Source organism: Epinephelus lanceolatus, chromosome 16 (genome assembly GCF_041903045.1).
Source record: "Epinephelus lanceolatus isolate andai-2023 chromosome 16, ASM4190304v1, whole genome shotgun sequence".
Classification (NCBI taxonomy): Eukaryota; Metazoa; Chordata; class Actinopteri; order Perciformes; family Serranidae; genus Epinephelus; species Epinephelus lanceolatus.
The window spans coordinates 28,700,758-28,724,175 of record NC_135749.1 but is presented as its reverse complement, the minus strand read 5'-3'; the positions used below and the strand labels follow the sequence as shown (position 1 = coordinate 28,724,175).

The 23,418-nt window shown below is 41.1% G+C and overlaps 1 protein-coding gene across 1 annotated transcript; it reads left to right on the top strand.

Annotated features, from left to right (window-relative positions):
• The first annotated feature begins 512 nt into the window (after nucleotides 1-512).
• Nucleotides 513-23,326, top strand: eppk1 (epiplakin 1). Its single transcript, XM_033636147.2, has 3 exons — nucleotides 513-665; nucleotides 7,964-8,094; nucleotides 9,794-23,326. The coding sequence occupies exon 3, from the start codon at nucleotides 9,808-9,810 to the stop codon at nucleotides 22,570-22,572; it is 12,765 nt and encodes a 4,254-aa protein (XP_033492038.2). The 5' UTR covers nucleotides 513-665; nucleotides 7,964-8,094; nucleotides 9,794-9,807; the 3' UTR covers nucleotides 22,573-23,326.
• The last annotated feature ends 92 nt before the right edge of the window (nucleotides 23,327-23,418 follow it).

The following is a 23,418-nucleotide window of genomic DNA, read 5'->3' as shown; positions in this document are numbered from 1 at the left end:
GTTGTCTTGTTTAGTGACGCAATTGATTTCTTAATGAGGAGAAAAAGCCCCTTGGCTCTCCTGATCTGTCAAGTCTCTGCTGTTCAAAATCGAAAACCTGCCAAACCTGTGGAAAGTTCACACACAAAGACAAAGCTTTGTGTAACCACAGGGCATCCGGCTCCCCTCGTCACTGCCTGGCTAATTAGATAAGGAAGCCAAGTGTCTGCATCACTGCTCACTTTAAAAAAAAATAATAATTTCAGTAAAAGACAAAGAGGATGGAAGAACCTATAATCTTTAAGACTTACACTACTTACAATCCATTATTTGAGCTCTGGTTAAATGATAATCAGTTTAATAAATCACTCACCTAAAGTACAGTAAGAAAAGCTAAATCTAGTTGCTTGTTATTGTTTAAGAGCACAATGGAGACGCTCTGAGGAAGTCTGCCGGAATTCCTGGCATTCTGAGCTCAGAGCAAAGAGATCTCTAACCTTTACTCCCTCACAGTCTGAGGAGAGGAGGGTGTTCCTCAGAAGGGGAGGGACTTAAAAGCTGGACCTGCTGTATATCTGACCAGTGAGCACAGCGGACTCCCTCAGAGATGTTGGGAGCACCTCACAATGTCTCGCACACCAGCTGAGACCAACTGCTGACTAGCGCTAACCACAGTGAGAGTTGAGGTAAGAGCAGACTTTATAAATATTGATGATTAAGAGTTCAGTAGTTTTATTTGTTTCTGAGTTCTAAAGAAAAGGATCAGTCTTCACCAGGAAAAGCTAACCTTTTCAGTGAAAGTAAAGTGCAGCTTAGTTTCTTGTTGGTGGGAAAGAGATAGTGTCAAAACAGCGAAGAGTGAAAGAATAACTTTGTATATCTTGCACTGTCAGCCAACACCCCTCTGATAAAAAGGGAAAGCAAACATTCCTCACCAATTACCTTTGACCACACTTGTTAAAACAAAGTTTGATGCAATGTAGGCCTGCATGTCACCGCTAACAAGTCTGAACACTGTGTCTGCACCTCAAGGCTGTTGACACACATAATGACAATCCTACATTTTCCACAGTTACAGAAACTGTTACGCAACAAATGATATGCCATCATCCAGCCTTGTGTCTTTTATTGCTGCAAGGGTGTCAAGAATGCCGTGATAAAGATTTGAATGTTGTAAGATGTGACGCAACGGGCCACTCATACTGTGTGTAACCCAAAGGGAAGGAGAAATTTGCAGAGAGGTGTTAATCTTAAGATTGGTCTACAACTTCTGTTTCTTCAAAGCACAAAGGTGGCAGGTCCACTGAGTCGTGGCAATGCATGTCTTATTCAGACAGATTCTTGGCTAAGAAGAAGCTACAGTTAGAAGCCTTGAAACACATCCAGACAAGTAGGTGTAACATGTCAGAGTCATTATGCAGCTCATGAGAAAAGTTTCACTTTTTGCAGTAAATCAGTGTCAGTGAATCAGTTTTACTTTTCTCTCAGTGCAAGAATATATGCCTTTTTTCTTATTAAAGGGACAGTTCACCCCCAAATTAGGTCACGGGTCATGATTTCTGGAATGAGACACTGCTGTTGAGTTTTTCAAATTTCTGGTTTTTGGGCCCCTAGAACACCACCCCAAGTGCCCATCTAGTTTCATTACACTGGAGAGAAGACAGACATCTCTACAGCTGATACCTCCAACAATCTGCAGCTCACACCAAAACAATCTAGATTGATAAATAGCACTACAGGTGAGAGGAAAAATATGCACTTTTGATTTGGGGACGACCTGTCCCTTTAAAATACAGGTATCAAGTGCATTTTAAAAAGTTGTCTATGTCATGAAACATCTGGTCAAAGTCAAAGGCAACTGGATTGAAAGAATGAATGCAAACGTAATTTAGCTGTCTCATGACCCATTAAAGTAACTGTGGTGCCATCAAAATTAAAACTGTAAAGTTTAATGATTAATTGACTAAATGTTTGTTAGGAAATTAATGTGAGAATTTGTTACCTTTTTCTTGTTTAAATTACTGTAAATGAAATATTTTGGTTTTGGACTGTTGATAGGTCAAACTAAGATATCTTATTATGTCACAAGATGTTTTCTGCTGTTTTATAGATTCAGAGTCATTCTTTATGGTCCTCTAGAGCAGTGGTTGTCAAACTTTTTGTGCCCAAGGCACACCAAAGAGCAAGACAAAATCTCAAGCCACACCTGTATTTATCTGTGCACAACAGCCTCTATAACATGTGTTATCACTCTTATCACGACATAAGACAATACATGACAAGACTAAATAAGACCTTTCATGATACTGTCAACTGACAGTTTTTTTTCTCTCTTTCCTTCGATGGTAGGTCGTCTTTGCTGGTGCTTTGTTGTAATTTTCTCCGTACAATAAAGCGATCCAATGTCCCACTCACGGTTTTCTCCTTTTAAATGTTATCATCTCTCACACTAGCTGCCAACTGGGGCTTTTTATGTGTCACGCACTTAAAATTCCCACACACGAACAGCGACAAATAGGTTCCCCATGAAGGTCTTCTATATTAAATTAAATTAAATTACATTGTTTAGCCAGAGTTTGCCTCTTTATTAGGAAATGGGTGCACACAACATACTGATACAGTCAATTAAAAATTAATTCATAACTTCTTGTGTAGGCCCAGTTGAATATTGCAATAATAATGTGTGGTTATCACAAACTCCTACGGCACACCGAGATTGGCATCACGGCACATCGTTTGAGAACCACTGCTCTAGAGGAACTTGGCTTTCACAGTCACAGTCAAAGCGAGATTTCTTGCATGGTAGTTGTCTGCACCTGCAGCCAGAGGGGAGGAGGATGAAGCAGGGTTCGAGGGGTTTTGTGCTCTGCTCAGTGCTTTGCAAGTGGTGGCAGTGTCAGTAAGGGCTGGCAGGTTGGAGGTGGGGAGGCCAATTATTTTAGGAGCTTGTTTTTATTGGTGGGGGTGAGCATGGTGAAACAGCAGGTGGGGCAGTCCAGAGGGATGGGTTCAATAAGTTTATGATACAGAAGGAGCAGGAGATCACATGAATACTCAAGAACATAACTGGCAAATTAATAATTAGCTGCAGCTCAAATTAGGATTTCTTTATAAATATATTCCAAACAGATAATGAGGTGTGTCTACACTCCTGTACTCCTACAATCTAATGCAAACCAATTGTTCTGCCATAAAGCCTACATGTACGTTTTTTTGTTGACACTGTCATAGAGGTGTTGATTGACTTATAAGCCTTGGCACTGTGGTGTTGTAATGGACTGCGGTATATTTAGAGCTGTTTCTAGCCTCAACTGACGTATTTAAATGGGAGGAAAAAAATAGAAACACATCTCAGTATAATGTAGACCAGTACAACACCTTTACCCATGACCTTTAAGCTACTGTTGGTAACTTTTACAAAAATAACTTTTTGTCATATTTGCTGAAGCTGTAATTATATCCTGACAGTAGTACATGAGACACATAACCCCCCTGCCTCCTCTTAGTACTCCTAATGGCATTTGCAAGAATCATTAAAACAACCAATCAGAGCTGAGGAGTCGCAGCTGTCAGTCATGTCAATCACTCCTATTCACTCCTAGTGACTACAGAATTGTTGATATACCTTTTTATTAACATTTAACCGAAAACACTACCTCTCTTTAATATTAACCAAAGTGCTTGTGTTGTCTAAACCTGAGACAGATTGAACACAAACCTGAAGTTCTCATGTCAAAGTCTACCCATACCTATACCCTGAAGAAACACTGTCTCCTGACTATTTCTCACCTATATTGTTTTCAGAAACATATTTTAATGTACTGTTTAGTTGTAAAATGAGAAAGTTTGTGACCCAGCCCGTTGATGGTGCTCAGAGCTTTGTTTTTTTTTTAATTTTTTTTTTTTTTTATATACTTTATTAATCCCCGAGGGGAAATTCAATTTTTCACTCTGTTGTCAATTACACACAGGTCCAAACACACACATGCCCAAACTGGACCTATACATGCACTAAGTGGAGAGATGTCAGAGTGGGCTGCCCATGACAGGCGCTCTGAGCGGTTGGGGGGTTCGGTGCCTTGCTCAGGGGCACCTCGGCAGTGCCCAGGAGGTGAACCGGCACCTCTCCAGCTACCAGTCCACGCTCCATATTTTTGGTCCAGACGGGGACTTGAACAGGCGACCCTCCGGTTCCCAACCCAAGTCCCTATGGACCAAACTGTTCAAACACGGTGGCTGGGTCAAAAAACTTTCTTAACCGAATCTTGATTCATACTTTATTAGCTCTGCCGAGTCTGACAGTTTTAATGCATTTCATGGAGCAACTGACATGATTGACAGGTGCGTTAGAGACTCCTCAGCTCTGATTGGTTGTTTCTGTTTAGGCGTGATGGGTTCTTGCAGATGCCATTAGGAATACTATGAGGAGGAGGATAAACGTGTTTTTTTTCACAGATTATCTGTCTGTCCGTACTACTGTCAGTATTGATGAACATTCATCAAACATGACAAATGGTTATTTTTATTATAAAACTTACCAACTACATCTTTCATTTTTAACACATACCTGATTTTACACATTTCTGACAATGTCAACAACACAAGAACATTAAGAGGTTTGCAAAGATAGAGGTTATGGCATTAGATAGTACAGGTGTACTTAATAAGGTGGCCACTGTGTGTTTAACTATTGTTTGTACTTTAGAGTTTACTTGACCCAAAAAGAGGTGTATGCTAACTGCACTTGACTGACGCTCCCTCAGGGCAGGAAAGTGAATTTGACTCAATACAGTGAAGCAACGGTATCTTAACACTCTGGTAACTCTTTAGCTTAATGCAGATAATGTATTTGCCTTTACGATATGATAAGCGAGCTCACATGGTGTAATAAATGTGAAGTAAATGTTCCGCATATTTAAAAACATTCAAACATTTACAAAGTGGGTGACGGTCTCAAACAAAGCACAGAGATACTGCTGCACCATGTGACTGCTGTTGTTGTTGTACAAATTGGCAGGCTTCAGTTCACTTTACTTGAGCGGACATTTGTGTTACTTGGCCTGCAGCATCTCATAGTCATGATGTCGCGTCTGCAGCATGGTGACCTCACAAGTGTTGCATGGCATGAAAACCAGTGCACACCTTGAGTCAACTGACATTATGAATGACAGGAGTGTCCAATTTTTACTCATGAGTTTTTGTGCAAAAATGCTGGAATGACGGTTGGTGATTCCCATGCCATGCACCAAAGCTAATGAAGGTGATTTTCTGACAAAATTCCTACAGTGAGTAACATGTGGAAATAATAAAGCAAAGAATGGAGCCTTGTCTAGATGTACCCACTCAGTTGTGCATTAAAACAGTGAGCAGGTTTGTGAACTTTAAGGCTGAGTTTCCCTCCACACCCTTTTTTTCGGAGAGTGACATCATCACTCCTACTGGAGGCAATGACATCATGTATCATATAAAACACAGTCATTAACCTATCAACAAAAGGGGTGGAAAATGCCACTGGTTTATATGAAACTGTATTCTTCACACCACTTATTTATATGAGGTCATTTAAGAGGTGGATGTGTTCAAACTTGACTGTGATGGAGATTTCTGTTAGTCTTTTACAGTATAACTGTATCTTCTTATTTAGTTTTGAAGGATCCAGAACAGAAAAACATCCTCAAAGAACGTACCACTGGAAAGATGGCCCTTTCATATAGATGCAAATACAGATGCAAATATTTTGAAACTGGTGCTACATGACAAGAGGGAAACAGAGAGCAAGGACTGTGGCATTCTCTTTTGCTTGAAAGGTAGAAAACCCACAATGACCATAATGCAAAACATGACTCCAGACCACTAAACACTCCCACTGGTAGGTGATGTATGCATACTCGTCCCTTTAATACAGTGGTGGCCAGCTGGTAACAAACAATTTTGTATTACAGTTAACAGTTCAGGTACATGCAATGCAGTAACAGAGTCTTGGTTCATATTTAATCAACACTGCTTGATCTCATTTTTTTAGCCTCCATTTTCAATTTTCAGTACAACAGTATGGCGCCTGCTTCCTGTTTACAAACTCTCACAATTACAGCTGAAAACATGTTAGGCAAGAAATAGGCAGTGCAGTAACAGAATCATGGTTTATATTTGATCAGCACTGCCTAGTTTTACAGTTTGATCAGAGTTTAAGAGAGAGGGGGGAGGGTTTGTCTACTGATCCACTTCTGTACTCATTGTGTTCGCGGTGGCAGCATGAATAATAAAATGCGAAAGTACAGTCTGTAGGTTAAGCAATCTACAGTAAAGCTAATAGATCACAAGACTACTTATCCGTGAAAGGAAGTGCTCTCAGGGAAAATTTACCAAAAATGATCCCAACTCTGCAGCTTAACAAGCAATTTAGCATCTTTCAGTTCCTTCTGGTTCACCTTCAGTGCAGTTGATTCACACATACCATCTACATCATTATGATACTAAGCTGGTAGAAAATTTGCAAAGTGGCTGTGTAACTGATGCAGAATTGGGCCATCTACAGTCTCTCTCTCTCACACACACACACACACACACACACACACACACACACACACACACACACACACACACACCCAAGTGGCTATAGCCATAACCAATGGATCACAAGACTAATTGTCTGTGAAAGGAAGTGCTCAGGGAAATCCCACCAAAAATTATCCCAACTCTGCAGCTTAATAAGCAGTTAAGCATCTTTCACTTCATTCTAGTTCATTTTCACTATTCGTAATGCTGCTTTCAGCAAAAAGAACTCTATTAACTCCACTGTACATGCCACTCCACTGCACTACAGTACTCCAACATAGTGGAGTATTTCACAACAACATAGACAGGCAGGAGCTGGTGGAGACCAGACACAAAGGTAAAGGGAGGGTGAATATTGAGGATTGTAATGATGAGGTGTGAAGCCTTAAGACTTGCACAGTGTTTGTGTTTCAGCTTTTTCCATGCATGTTGTCACAACACAGGGCGTCTGGCTGTTCCAGTTTCGAAGCATTACGTTTACTAATGCCAAAGCAAATACATGATTCTTGTGAAGCGAGTTCATTACCTGTCAGAGAATCATTTCTAATCGGTGCCAGGGCGTGATGAAATGAGAAGAAAAAGTTCATCCCTATTACTATATTTAATTTATGTGCACCCTTGACTAATGCAGGGATTATGTATAAGGAAAGCTGAAATGCGAATTCAAAAAAACAGGTGCTGCAAGCTATGTAGAATAAAGGCCTCAATTTGAGTTACAGTGACAATACTGTACAATGTTACACTAGATAAACATCTTTTTATGTATTTTTCATTGAATTAAAGGTATTTCAAATAATTTTAAACTAATTAATACTTTTATTCACATGTCCCACATGCATCACACTTATTGTCTACACCAAAATGCCTCTGTACTGTCAAAGTGAAAATACTGTTAATGTGACAAAAACATTTAATTCCTCTTTTTTGTTAGCTGGGCAATTTACTTTAATAGCGAAAGAGCATTTGTATCAATTGAGATTACTGTATACAACATCAGTATCAATGTCACTAGGGTTGGAAATTAACATTTTTGTCCACCTATCACTGGATTCAACAATCAACCAGCAACTTAATAGATTATCATTGTTTTTTTGGCTGGTGAGTGAAGCAGATCTAGCAGCCACTTGCATATTTTACCAGCATTTGGCTGATGCTGATTTCCTACCCCAAATATAACCCTTGTTATTATCTCGCTTCGTCTTTGTTGATAACTTATCTGATATTTGGTGTGTGTATGTGTGTATTATTTGGATTTTATGGTGTTGCTTTGGACCAAATAAATAAACTAGGTAAATAAAAGGGTGCAATATATATTACAACTACAATAAAAAATAAAGTTATTAAATAACAACAAAGCCAAATGATAATCATGCTTGTGAGGAGGAGATTGTGTAAACAAAAAGTTTTTTTACTTGCCTTATCTCTACAGGGACGGAGTTTCAAAGCCTCAGGGCTCGGACCATAAAAGCCGAGGTACCTTTGGTCTTCATCCTGACGTTGGTACGGCTAGAAGCATCCAAGGATCTGAGGCTGCCCACAGAGTCATAAGGAAGCTAAAAGGTTCGAAAGACAGACCACATATTGTAAAACGTATCTTTTGGGATCCAATCAAGTTTACTTCTTACTTTAAGGGAAACAAAAAAAGCTTTACCTTCTGTTCTTGCACAGGCACTGTTGATTTGAAGGCTGTGTACATGAAAGTATTTTGCCGCAGTATATTCCATATTCGCTCAAGGGCCAAGGTGCAACATTTGTTTGTAGTTCATCTGCATTCCCCGAAAAAGTGTTTGCATTACCTGGGGGAAAAAAAAAAAAAATATATATATATATATATATATATATATATATATATATATATATGCTGCAATTCTAAATCAGCATAAGACAGCTTTAGTAAACATCATGTTCACATTTGTCTGTTTGAAATGCTTTAAAGATGTAAGCGGCTCCTCCCTTCATTCGAGAAGCATTTGCAAGGTATTCTAGGTAATTTGGGTATATACATCACATTAGTCTAGACCAAAAACACACTTTACCTTTGGCTTCTTCTCACCAATACTACCAATACTACCAATAACCTACCAATAACCAACAGTACAAATTGTACATTCTTAGCCAAACAATACAAGGTTAAAATCAAGCAAGCTTTGCATTTGATGTTAACTTATGTATGCCGACATATAGGGAGGAATAAAAGTCAGCACAACAATGTAAACAGGGTTTACAATATGTCCACAATTAGAAATAAACAGTGTCCAACACAGGGAACACAGTTCAGGGGAATAAAAAGAAATGAAAAACAACTGCAAGATAATGCAAAAGTATTAAAGGGAACTCCCACTGTGGCTTTTGGGAGATTCTATACCGCAGTAACCTTAAAAGCAGTCTACACCCTATACTTTCAATGAGATAAATAGGTGGACCTTAATGTCCACTTAAAGTGCAAGAAAGACAGAGCCATAACTGTGACATAAAAAATCATTTTACAAAACTTCTTACTACATCGTTTTTGGAGAAATTCTTATTGATATGCATTTTATAAATTAAATAGAAATTTAGATGAAAAGAAATCCTACCTTTGTCAAAATTATATATCAGTTTTTGTTGAGACAGTTTTAGAGAGGTGACCATTAAACTTGGTTATTTTGGAGGCTGCAATTAGTTGTGCTGTTGAACTGTATAATGTTAAAAGAGAGAGGTTTCCAAAATAATATATTCTTCTACAAAATAGATGGACTCACACAACTGTCCACAGCGCAGAACTCTCACTGCCGCAGCAGCAGCTACAACCCATACAGTCTGTGGTGTGATGAAATCAAACATGGTGTTTGGCAGTTGGCAGTTCAAAATGCTGAGATGCCACCAAACCATTCGAACTGTTTGAAAGTATGGCTAAACTACACACCACTCACTGCTAACATTACAGTTATCCATACAAGTACTCTGTTGGTATCAGTATAACTTCAAGAGCACTGGTATTGGCAATGGTATCATATACTTCTAAATGAAATCATTCTCTACATCTCTGTGTAACGCAGTGCAATTCAACAGCAACATAAACTCCAGCCTCAGCTACTGAGAACATTTCTTAACATTATGTACAGCTGGTAAAAGGCATGTAATTTCAATCCTGTAAATAGTCTCTTTATAAGCAAATTTGTTTAAAATGTTGAAGTGGACCCAAACATTTTTTCTGTTACTTACAGAAAATGCATGCAATATCCAAACCAATTTAAGCAATTGTTTTTGTGTTACACAGCCCTTTAGGCCAAGATGGAGCCTAAGCAAAATGGCCACACAGAAGTCCACGGACCTGTGGCTGGCATATTTCTGGAGAAAACAAAGGAGAAGATTACCATATATCAAGCCATGAAGAAACGCCTGCTTAAGCCAGGAACAGCATTGGCCCTGCTTGAAGCACAAGCAGCCACAGTGGGCATCGTAGATCCGATAAATAATCAAATACTTCCCATTGCAGATGCTGTTAAGGAAGGAGTAGTTGGACCAGAGATGAAAGAGAAACTCCTAGCAGCAGAGAAAGCTGTCAGTGGCTATGTAGACCCCTATACCAACCAAACGATATCTGTATTTCAAGCCATGCAAAAAGATTTAGTCCCAAGAGATTATGGATTGAGACTGCTGGAAGCACAGATCGCTACACAAGGCCTGTATGATCCTATTGAGAAGACAAATATTTCGGTTGAATCGGCGATTCAAAAGGGCTACTATGAAAAAGGTTTGCTCAATGAACAGATGTCAGAGCTCAAAGTGTTCTACAATCCAAGTTTGCAAGAAAATCTTACCTACCAAAGCCTCCTACAGAAATGCACTGTGGAGCCTGAAACAGGCCTGTTGCTCCTTCCTGTTTGCATCACCTTCAAAGGTCTACGTAGAGGTATTTCCTCCACCGAACTCCTTGAATCAAAGATCATTGATGAAGAAACATTCAATGACCTTCAGAAGGGAAAGACCACAACACAGGATGTGATGTTGATGGAAACAGTGAAAGAGTACCTGGAGGGCAAAGGCTGTATCGCAGGCATTGCTATACTCTCTTCTAATAAGAGAATGAGCATTTATCAAGCCATGAAGAAAGGTATACTGATGCCTGGAACAGCACTAGTTCTACTGGAAGCACAAGCAGCAACTGGATTCATGATTGATCCTGTAGAAAACAAAAAATACACTGTGGATGAGGCCGTCAAAAACAAACTTGTTGGCCCAGAATATCACGCAAAACTGCGTTCTGCTGAGCGAGCAGTAACTGGATACAAAGACCCATACTCAGGTGAAACTATATCCCTGTTTCAAGCACTGTCAAAAGACCTCATTGTAAAGGAACATGGCATACGCTTGGTTGAGGCACAAATTGCTACAGGTGGAATAATAGACCCGATCAACAGTCACAGACTACCAACAGAAGTGGCGTTCAAGAGGGGATATTTCAATGAAGAAATGAATGCCATACTAGAGGACTCAGGAGATGACACAAAAGGGTTTTTTGACCCAAACACAGAAGATAATCTAACTTACCTTCAGCTGATGGAAAGGTGCGTCATTGATCCCATTACTGGACTGTGCCTCCTCCCTCTTCTCGATAAGTCCGATGGGCTGAATTTCAACTTCATTGACTACCAAACTAAAATGACCTTCAAAGAGGAGAAGGTGAACGTGACATGTGGGAAGTACGAGGGGATGACAGTATCTCTGTGGGTACTCCTGATGTCAGAATACTTTGATGAAAACCAGAGGCGAGACATCATTCAAAAGTACAGGGAGGGGAAGCTCAATATCAAGACCATTGTCACAATGGTTCTGGAAGTCATAGAGAAGTCTGTGAAAACAACTAATGTCGTCTTTGAAGGCATCAGAGAAACTGTCACAGCCAAACAGCTTGTGGAGGCAGATATCATTAGTAATAAGGTTCTGGAGGATCTGAAAAAGGGGAAAATGACGGCGAAGGAAGTGATAGAAGATGAAAATGTAAATGCGTTCTTACAGGGGAAAGACAGCATTGCAGGCATTCTGCTTCCTGATTCTCGAATTATGACCATCTACCAGGCCAAACAAAAAGGAAAACTGATGCCAGGAACTGCCCTAATTCTACTGGAGGCACAGGCAGCAACAGGGTTCATCATAGACCCTGTTGGAAACAGGAAGTTTTCAGTGGATGATGCTGTTAAAGCAAAAATAGTGGGGCCTGACGTTTGTCAAAAGTTGCGCTCAGCAGAAAGAGCAGTCACTGGATACAGAGATCCATATGATGGCAAAATAATCTCTTTGTTTCAAGCCATGCAAAAAGATCTCATCGTAAAAGACCATGGCATTCGACTCCTGGAGGCACAAATTGCCACTGGTGGGGTCATTGACCCAGTGAACAGCCATCGCATTCCTGTTCATGTGGCTTACAAGAGGGGATACTTCAATGAGGAAATGAATGAGATCCTGAGTGATCCGAGTGATGACACCAAAGGATTCTTTGATCCCAACACCCAGGAAAACCTGACATACTTGCAGCTTATGGAGAGATGTGTCAGAGATCCTAGTACAGGTCTGTGCCTCTTGCCACTCAAAAGCCAAAGTAAAAAAATCAACATAGATGATAATATTAGGGAAACATTCAAAACAACAACAGTTACTGTTAAGTATGGCAGGTTCAAGGGCAAGCACACAACACTGTGGGATCTTATCAATTCAGAGTATCTGACTGAAGACAAAAGACAGGAGTTTTTCAAGCTCTTCAAGTCAAGGAAAATCACAATTGAGGAACTCATTGTCACCATTTCAGGGATAATTGAGACTAAAGAGATAAAACAGCAAACAGGGCTAAAATTTGATGGTCTCAGAGGAAATGTCTCTGTTGTGGATCTTTTGGATCTTGAAATCGTGGATGAAAAAACATACAACTGTTTGCTCGAGGGAACAATGACAAGTGCTGATGTGATGGAAATGGACGATGTGAGAGCCTACCTAAAAGGGAAAAGTTGTGTGGCTGGGGTGATACTGCAACCCTCTAACCAGAAGCTAAGCATCTATGAGGCACAGAGAGTTGGCATTCTCACACCTGGCACTGCCCTTTGCCTCCTTGAAGCACAAGCAGCCACAGGGTTCATTGTTGATCCGCTGAAAAACAAAAAACTGACAGTGGGACAAGCTCTCAGAGAGAAGGTCATTGGTCCACAGATGCATGAAAAGCTTTTGAGTGCAGAGAGGGCTGTCACTGGTTACAGAGATCCATACACTGGTCAAAAGATCTCACTCTTTCAAGCCCTGCAAAAGGATCTCATTGTTAAGCAGCACGGCATCCGTTTGCTTGAGGCGCAGCTTGCTACAGGTGGTATCATTGATCCTGTGAAGTGTCTTCACTTACCCCTTGAGGTTGCATACAGGAAAGGATATTTTGATGCAGAACTTAATCAGATCCTATCAGACCCAACTGATGACACAAAGGGATTCTTTCACCCAAACACACAACAAAATCTGACATACATGGAAATGTTGGGTAAATGTGTAAAAGATACGGAAACAGGACTGTTTCTCCTGCCACTGAATGACAAACCAAAAGCTACGGAAACAAAGCCAAAAATGTACACTGATGCAGAGATAAAGCAAGAGTTTCAAAAGACAGCTGTGACTGTATCAGTAGGACGCTTCTCAGGAAAATCTGTCTCTCTGTGGGACTTGATCCACTCTGGGTACTTTACAGAGGATCAGCAGCTTGAATTCTTTGAAAAATACAGAAAAAGGAAGATAGCAACACAAACCATAACCACATTAGTGATTTCCACCATTGAAAAACTGGAGAGTGAAATTCCCAAAACAGTAATGGGCCTGAGAAAACCTGTTTCTGCACAACAACTCCTCAATTCTGATATCATTGATGCAGATACGTTCAAACAGGTGAAAGAAGGAAAACTATCCCTTGAAGCATTGATCCAACGTGAATCCGTGAGACGATACCTAAAGGGAACTGGAAGCATTGCTGGAATTAAGGTTCATCCGTCACAGAAAGTAATGAGCATATATGAAGCAAAAAAGGGGGATCTGTTGACACCTGGCATTGCACTTGAACTGCTTGAAGCACAGGCTGCAACAGGATGGGTCATTGATCCTCTCACAAATAAATTCTATGTTGTTGATGAGGCAGCAAGGGAGAAAGTAATCGGACCAGATGTACTTGAGCAGCTTCTCTCAGCTGAACGAGCAGTCACTGGCTACAAAGATCCATACACAGATGCAACAATATCACTGTTTGAAGCCATGGATGAGCAGCTGATTCAAAGAAATAATGGCATTCGTCTCCTTGATGCACAGATAGCAACTGGAGGAATCATTGACCCAAATCAAAGTCACAGGCTGCCTGTTCATGTTGCTATTAAAAAGGGATACCTGGATGAAGAAATGAGCAAAATTCTGTTGAACCCAACTGATGATGCAAAGGGATTCTTTGACCCAAACACCAAAGAGAACATCTCTTACCTTGAGCTGATAAAGCGATGTGAGAAAGATCCTGGAACTGGGCTACTTCTTCTACCCTTGTATCAAGACGAATCACATGAATTTCACACAGATGGGCAAATAGAGCTTGCATTCAAAAACAAAACTGTCACTATTGATGCAGGAAAATTTAAAGGCAAAGAGGTGACACTGTGGGAAGTGCTGCTCTCTGAATACATATCAGAACGAAAAAGGGAGCAGCTCATACAACAGTACAAAACAAGAATCATGACAATAGAGGAGATCATTGAAATACTCACCGTTATCATTACTGAAGTATCATCCAAAGAAAAAAAGTTCAAAGGACTAAGAAAGCAGGTCTCAGCTAGTGAGCTGTATGAGTCAAAGATTATCTCAAAGGAGCTTTTTACACAAATTATACAAGGTGAAGTAACTGAGGAGAATGTTAACAAAATGGAATCGATTCAGAAGTACCTTGGGGCCACAAATTGTGTAGCAGGTGTCAGAGTTGAATCCACAAAGAAAGTTATGAGCATCTACGAAGCCAAGACCAAAAGTCTGCTGACCCCTGGCACATCTCTCGTGCTGCTGGAGGCTCAGGCTGCCACTGGCTTTGTCATTGACCCCGTGAACAACAAGAAATTGTCTGTGGAGGAAGCTGTAGCTCAAAGAGTGGTTGGCAGTGAATGGAAAAACAAACTGCTTTCAGCAGAACGGGCAGTTATAGGATACAAAGATCCCTACACTGGAAACACAATTTCTTTGTTCCAGGCCTTGCAAAAAGATCTTATCGTCAAAGATCATGGAATTCGTCTCCTGGAAGCGCAAATTGCCACAGGAGGCATAATTGACCCAGTGCACAGTCACAGAGTACCTGTACAGGTGGCATACCAAAGAGGTTACTTTGATAAAGAAATGAATGAAATTCTGTCTGACCCTGATGATGACACCAAGGGCTTCTTTGATCCCAACACTCAAGAAAACCTCACTTATCTTCAACTGGTTGAAAGGTGTGTCACAGACCCAAATACAGGCCTAAACTTACTGTCTATTGTAAAGAAAGGTGAGTTTTATTTCTTTGTTGATGAGAAAACAAAACTCATTCTGAAATCTACAATAACAACCAAGGCAGGAGGGAAATACCAAGGGACAACAGTGTCTCTGTGGGATCTCCTCTACTCCAAATACATCACTGAGGAAAAGAGGAGAGAGCTAGTGCAACAGTACAAGTCTGGATCAATCACCATTGAACGCTTCTTGGAAATCATCCTGACAATCATTGAGCAGCAGACCATCACAACCTCACCACCATCAATGGTCATGTGCCAACCACCAGAAAGAAAAGTGGACAGCAGCACAACAAAATCTACCATCACCACTACAGTCACGGAGACAACTGAAGTTGGAAAATTTCATGGAATCAGAAAGGATGTCACTGCTACTGAATTGCTTGAATCAGAAATCATCAATGAGGACCTTTACAAAGATCTTACTGCTGGAAAAGTCACAGTGACAGAAGTAAGTGAAATGGACTCTGTACGCAAATACCTCGAGGGGACCAACTGCATTGCAGGAGTGTACCTGCAGTCCACCAAAGAGACCTTAAGCATCTATGAAGCCAAAAGCAAAGGCTTGCTGACCCCTGGTACTTCTCTGGTTTTGCTGGAGGCTCAAGCTGCCACTGGCTTTGTCATTGACCCTGTGAACAACAAGAAACTTTCTGTAGAGGAAGCTGTAGCTCAAAGAGTGGTTGGCAGTGAATGGAAAAACAAACTGCTTTCAGCAGAAAGAGGAGTTACAGGATACAAAGATCCCTACACTGGAAACACAATTTCTTTGTTCCAGGCCTTGCAAAAAGACCTTATCGTCAAAGATCATGGAATTCGTCTCCTGGAAGCGCAAATTGCCACAGGAGGCATAATTGACCCAGTGCACAGCCATCGAGTGCCTGTACAGGTGGCATATGAGAGAGGTTACTTTAATGAAGAAATGAATGAAATTCTGTCTGACCCTGATGATGACACCAAGGGCTTCTTTGATCCCAACACTCAAGAAAACCTCACTTATCTTCAGCTGGTTGAAAGGTGTATCACAGATCCCATCACAGGCCTTAGCTTACTGGTAATTGTGAAGAAAGGTGAGTTTTATTTTTTTGTTGATGAGAAAACAAAACTCATTCTGAAATCTACAACAACAACCAGGGCAGGAGGGAAATACCAAGGGACAACAGTGTCTCTGTGGGATCTCCTCTACTCCAAATATATCACTGAGGAAAAGAGAAGAGAGCTAGTGCAACAGTACAAGTCTGGATCAATCACCATTGAACGCTTCTTGGAAATCATCCTGACAATCATTGAGCAGCAAACCATCACAACCTCACCACCATCAATGGTCATGTGCCAACCACCAGAAAGAAAAGTGGACAGCAGCACAACAAAATCTACCATCACCACTACAGTCACGGAGACAACTGAAGTTGAAAAATTCCATGGAATCAGAAAGGATGTCACTGCTACTGAATTGCTTGAATCAGAAATCATCAATGAGGACCTTTACAAAGATCTTACTGCTGGAAAAGTCACAGTGACAGAAGTAAGTGAAATGGACTCTGTACGCAAATACCTCGAGGGGACCAACTGCATTGCAGGAGTGTACCTGCAGTCCACCAAAGAGACCTTAAGCATCTATGAAGCCAAAAGCAAAGGCTTGCTGACCCCTGGTACTTCTCTGGTTTTGCTGGAGGCTCAAGCTGCCACTGGCTTTGTCATTGACCCCGTGAACAACAAGAAACTTTCTGTAGAGGAAGCTGTAGCTCAGAGACTGGTTGGCAGTGAATGGAAAAACAAACTGCTTTCAGCAGAAAGAGGAGTTACAGGATACAAAGATCCCTACACTGGAAACACAATTTCTTTGTTCCAGGCCTTGAAAAAAGATCTTATCGTCAAAGATCATGGAATTCGTCTCCTGGAAGCGCAAATTGCCACAGGAGGCATAATTGACCCAGTGCACAGCCATCGAGTGCCTGTACAGGTGGCATATGAGAGAGGTTACTTTGATGAAGAAATGAATGAAATTCTGTCTGACCCTGATGATGACACCAAGGGCTTCTTTGATCCCAACACTCAAGAAAACCTCACCTATCTTCAGCTGGTTGAAAGGTGTATCACAGATCCCATCACAGGCCTTAGCTTACTGGTAATTGTAAAGAAAGGCGAGTTTTATTTTTTTGTTGATGAGAAAACAAAACTCATTCTGAAATCTACAACAACAACCAGGGCAGGAGGGAAATACCAAGGGACAACAGTGTCTCTGTGGGATCTCCTCTACTCCAAATATATCACTGAGGAAAAGAGGAGAGAGCTAGTGCAACAGTACAAGTCTGGATCAATCACCATTGAACGCTTCTTGGAAATCATCCTGACAATCATTGAGCAGCAAACCATCACAACCTCACCACCATCAATGGTCATGTGCCAACCACCAGAAAGAAAAGTGGACAGCAGCACAACAAAATCTACCATCACCACTACAGTCACGGAGACAACTGAAGTTGAAAAATTCCATGGAATCAGAAAGGACGTCACTGCTACTGAATTGCTTGCATCAGAAATCATCAATGAGGACCTTTACAAAGATCTTACTGCTGGAAAAGTCACAGTGACAGAAGTAAGTGAAATGGACTCTGTACGCAAATACCTCGAGGGGACCAACTGCATTGCAGGAGTGTACCTGCAGTCCACCAAAGAGACCTTAAGCATCTATGAAGCCAAAAGCAAAGGCTTGCTGACCCCTGGTACTTCTCTGGTTTTGCTGGAGGCTCAAGCTGCCACTGGCTTTGTCATTGACCCCGTGAACAACAAGAAACTTTCTGTAGAGGAAGCTGTAGCTCAGAGACTGGTTGGCAGTGAATGGAAAAACAAACTGCTTTCAGCAGAAAGAGGAGTTACAGGATACAAAGATCCCTACACTGGAAACACAATTTCTTTATTCCAGGCCTTGAAAAAAGATCTTATCGTCAAAGATCATGGAATTCGTCTCCTGGAAGCGCAAATTGCCACAGGAGGCATAATTGACCCAGTGCACAGCCATCGAGTGCCTGTACAGGTGGCATATGAGAGAGGTTACTTTGATGAAGAAATGAATGAAATTCTGTCTGACCCTGATGATGACACCAAGGGCTTCTTTGATCCCAACACTCAAGAAAATCTCACCTATCTTCAGCTGGTTGAAAGGTGTATCACAGATCCCATCACAGGCCTTAGCTTACTGGTAATTGTAAAGAAAGGCGAGTTTTATTTTTTTGTTGATGAGAAAACAAAACTCATTTTGAAATCTACAACAACAACCAGGGCAGGAGGGAAATACCAAGGGACAACAGTGTCTCTGTGGGATCTCCTCTACTCCAAATATATCACTGAGGAAAAGAGGAGAGAGTTAGTGCAACAGTACAAGTCTGGATCAATCACCATTGAACGCTTCTTGGAAATCATCCTGACAATCATTGAGCAGCAAACCATCACAACCTCACCACCATCAATGGTCATGTGCCAACCACCAGAAAGAAAAGTGGACAGCAGCACAACAAAATCTACCATCACCACTACAGTCACGGAGACAACTGAAGTTGAAAAATTCCATGGAATCAGAAAGGATGTCACTGCTACTGAATTGCTTGAATCAGAAATCATCAATGAGGACCTTTACAAAGATCTTACTGCTGGAAAAGTCACAGTGACAGAAGTAAGTGAAATGGACTCTGTACGCAAATACCTCGAGGGGAACAACTGCATTGCAGGAGTGTACCTGCAGTCCACCAAAGAGACCTTAAGCATCTATGAAGCCAAAAGCAAAGGCTTGCTGACCCCTGGTACTTCTCTGGTTTTGCTGGAGGCTCAAGCTGCCACTGGCTTTGTCATTGACCCTGTGAACAACAAGAAACTTTCTGTAGAGGAAGCTGTAGCTCAAAGAGTGGTTGGTAGTGAGTGGAAAAACAAACTGCTTTCAGCAGAAAGAGGAGTTACAGGATACAAAGATCCCTACACTGGAAACACAATTTCTTTGTTCCAGGCCTTGAAAAAAGATCTTATCGTCAAAGATCATGGAATTCGTCTCCTGGAAGCGCAAATTGCCACAGGAGGCATAATTGACCCAGTGCACAGCCATCGAGTGCCTGTACAGGTGGCATATGAGAGAGGTTACTTTGATGAAGAAATGAATGAAATTCTGTCTGACCCTGATGATGACACCAAGGGCTTCTTTGATCCCAACACTCAAGAAAACCTCACCTATCTTCAGCTGGTTGAAAGGTGTATCACAGATCCCATCACAGGCCTTAGCTTACTGGTAATTGTAAAGAAAGGCGAGTTTTATTTTTTTGTTGATGAGAAAACAAAACTCATTCTGAAATCTACAACAACAACCAGGGCAGGAGGGAAATACCAAGGGACAACAGTGTCTCTGTGGGATCTCCTCTACTCCAAATACATCACTGAGGAAAAGAGGAGAGAGCTAGTGCAACAGTACAAGTCTGGATCAATCACCATTGAACGCTTCTTGGAAATCATCCTGACAATCATTGAGCAGCAAACCATCACAACCTCACCACCATCAATGGTCATGTGCCAACCACCAGAAAGAAAAGTGGACAGCAGCACAACAAAATCTACCATCACCACTACAGTCACGGAGACAACTGAAGTTGAAAAATTCCATGGAATCAGAAAGGACGTCACTGCTACTGAATTGCTTGCATCAGAAATCATCAATGAGGACCTTTACAAAGATCTTACTGCTGGAAAAGTCACAGTGACAGAAGTAAGTGAAATGGACTCTGTACGCAAATACCTCGAGGGGACCAACTGCATTGCAGGAGTGTACCTGCAGTCCACCAAAGAGACCTTAAGCATCTATGAAGCCAAAAGCAAAGGCTTGCTGACCCCTGGTACTTCTCTGGTTTTGCTGGAGGCTCAAGCTGCCACTGGCTTTGTCATTGACCCTGTGAACAACAAGAAACTTTCTGTAGAGGAAGCTGTAGCTCAGAGACTGGTTGGCAGTGAATGGAAAAACAAACTGCTTTCAGCAGAAAGAGGAGTTACAGGATACAAAGATCCCTACACTGGAAACACAATTTCTTTATTCCAGGCCTTGAAAAAAGATCTTATCGTCAAAGATCATGGAATTCGTCTCCTGGAAGCGCAAATTGCCACAGGAGGCATAATTGACCCAGTGCACAGCCATCGAGTGCCTGTACAGGTGGCATATGAGAGAGGTTACTTTGATGAAGAAATGAATGAAATTCTGTCTGACCCTGATGATGACACCAAGGGCTTCTTTGATCCCAACACTCAAGAAAACCTCACCTATCTTCAGCTGGTTGAAAGGTGTATCACAGATCCCATCACAGGCCTTAGCTTACTGGTAATTGTAAAGAAAGGCGAGTTTTATTTTTTTGTTGATGAGAAAACAAAACTCATTCTGAAATCTACAACAACAACCAGGGCAGGAGGGAAATACCAAGGGACAACAGTGTCTCTGTGGGATCTCCTCTACTCCAAATACATCACTGAGGAAAAGAGGAGAGAGCTAGTGCAACAGTACAAGTCTGGATCAATCACCATTGAACGCTTCTTGGAAATCATCCTGACAATCATTGAGCAGCAAACCATCACAACCTCACCACCATCAATGGTCATGTGCCAACCACCAGAAAGAAAAGTGGACAGCAGCACAACAAAATCTACCATCACCACTACAGTCACGGAGACAACTGAAGTTGAAAAATTCCATGGAATCAGAAAGGATGTCACTGCTACTGAATTGCTTGCATCAGAAATCATCAATGAGGACCTTTACAAAGATCTTACTGCTGGAAAAGTCACAGTGACAGAAGTAAGTGAAATGGACTCTGTACGCAAATACCTCGAGGGGACCAACTGCATTGCAGGAGTGTACCTGCAGTCCACCAAAGAGACCTTAAGCATCTATGAAGCCAAAAGCAAAGGCTTGCTGACCCCTGGTACTTCTCTGGTTTTGCTGGAGGCTCAAGCTGCCACTGGCTTTGTCATTGACCCCGTGAACAACAAGAAACTTTCTGTAGAGGAAGCTGTAGCTCAGAGACTGGTTGGCAGTGAATGGAAAAACAAACTGCTTTCAGCAGAAAGAGGAGTTACAGGATACAAAGATCCCTACACTGGAAACACAATTTCTTTATTCCAGGCCTTGAAAAAAGATCTTATCGTCAAAGATCATGGAATTCGTCTCCTGGAAGCGCAAATTGCCACAGGAGGCATAATTGACCCAGTGCACAGCCATCGAGTGCCTGTACAGGTGGCATATGAGAGAGGTTACTTTGATGAAGAAATGAATGAAATTCTGTCTGACCCTGATGATGACACCAAGGGCTTCTTTGATCCCAACACTCAAGAAAATCTCACCTATCTTCAGCTGGTTGAAAGGTGTATCACAGATCCCATCACAGGCCTTAGCTTACTGGTAATTGTAAAGAAAGGCGAGTTTTATTTTTTTGTTGATGAGAAAACAAAACTCATTTTGAAATCTACAACAACAACCAGGGCAGGAGGGAAATACCAAGGGACAACAGTGTCTCTGTGGGATCTCCTCTACTCCAAATACATCACTGAGGAAAAGAGAAGAGAGCTAGTGCAACAGTACAAGTCTGGATCAATCACCATTGAACGCTTCTTGGAAATCATCCTGACAATCATTGAGCAGCAAACCATCACAACCTCACCACCATCAATGGTCATGTGCCAACCACCAGAAAGAAAAGTGGACAGCAGCACAACAAAATCTACCATCACCACTACAGTCACGGAGACAACTGAAGTTACAAAATTTCATGGAATCAGAAAGGATGTCACTGCTACTGAGTTGTTTGAATCAAAAATCATCAATGAGGACCTTTACAAAGATCTCACTGCTGGAAAAGTCACAGTGACAGAAGTAAGTGAAATGGACTCAGTGCGCAAATACCTCGAGGGGACCAACTGCATTGCAGGAGTGTACCTGCAGTCCACCAAAGAGACCTTAAGCATCTATGAAGCCAAAAGCAAAGGCTTGCTGACCCCTGGTACTTCTCTGATTCTGTTGGAGGCCCAAGCTGCCACTGGCTTTGTCATTGACCCCGTGAACAACAAGAAACTTTCTGTAGAGGAAGCTGTAGCTCAAAGAGTGGTTGGTTGTGAATGGAAAAACAAACTGCTTTCAGCAGAAAGAGGAGTTACAGGATACAAAGATCCCTACACTGGAAACACAATTTCTTTGTTCCAGGCCTTGCAAAAAGACCTTATCGTCAAAGATCATGGAATTCGTCTCCTGGAAGCGCAAATTGCCACAGGAGGCATAATTGACCCAGTGCACAGCCATCGAGTGCCTGTACAGGTGGCATATGAGAGAGGTTACTTTGATGAAGAAATGAATCAGATTCTGTCTGACCCTGATGATGACACCAAGGGCTTCTTTGATCCCAACACTCAAGAAAACCTCACCTATGTTCAGCTGGTCGAAAGGTGCATCACAGATCCCAAGACAGGCCTCACTTTACTCCCTTTGCACAAGTGAAGGAAAGAAAACATCTCTACTAGCATTTACTCTGATGTTTAGCTTGCATTATCATGTTTTAAAAAGCTTTAGATGAGTCAAAATTGTAATTCATTTCATTTTCTCTGTTAGGAAGAACATATTTTTACTGCATGTTCCTTTTAAGTGAATTTTAGGTTGTCCTCTTAAGAGGATATATGCATATTGTACAGTGTTACTATTAGTTATTCAAGGTTGAAGAAGAGATTGAAAAATTGTTATTTGAAGATTTTAATAATCACATAAAACTTCTACACATAGTAACTTTGTTAAAGCTGTGTTAGATGTGCCAAATGCCTGCTGTGAAAAAAACCCACTGGACTTTAAGAATTAACACATAAAAAGTACAGCACGTATTTGTTCTTGTTTTTAGTCTCTTTGTAATAACCAAATTATGATGTCCTTTAACTACATACATGGCAGAAACTGCAGTATCAAACACTTTAGATTCATGTACTTATTTTCCTGTTTTAATGTTGTTTTTCATGGTATTTGTGGGGTCTACAGAGTTGATAGTTTTAACATGTATTTAACAGTATAGGGTTCTGCTGAGCATAGTTTTTACCTCTTATGTAGAAACTCAACTTAGCTGTGTTTTTTAGCAATTAGGCAAAAGCTTTTCCTTCTGCAATCTTTTGTGTTTGCTAACTGTGCTGTGCAGCCATGCACTTTTTTTGTATAACCTTTCTTGCTTGAATAGTTTAATGGTGCTGCACAATAAACAAATAAGATTTAAGTACTTTATCATGTTTTTCTTTCAAGAATTTGGTTTGAACATTTTGAAAGTTTTGGAACTATCACTGGTCTTGATGTGTACCAGTTTTACAA

Coding starts and splice junctions, on each gene's coding strand:
- eppk1 (XM_033636147.2), top strand. CDS start 9,808: ATGGAGCCTAAGCAAAATGGCCACACAGAAGTCCACGGACCTGTGGCT.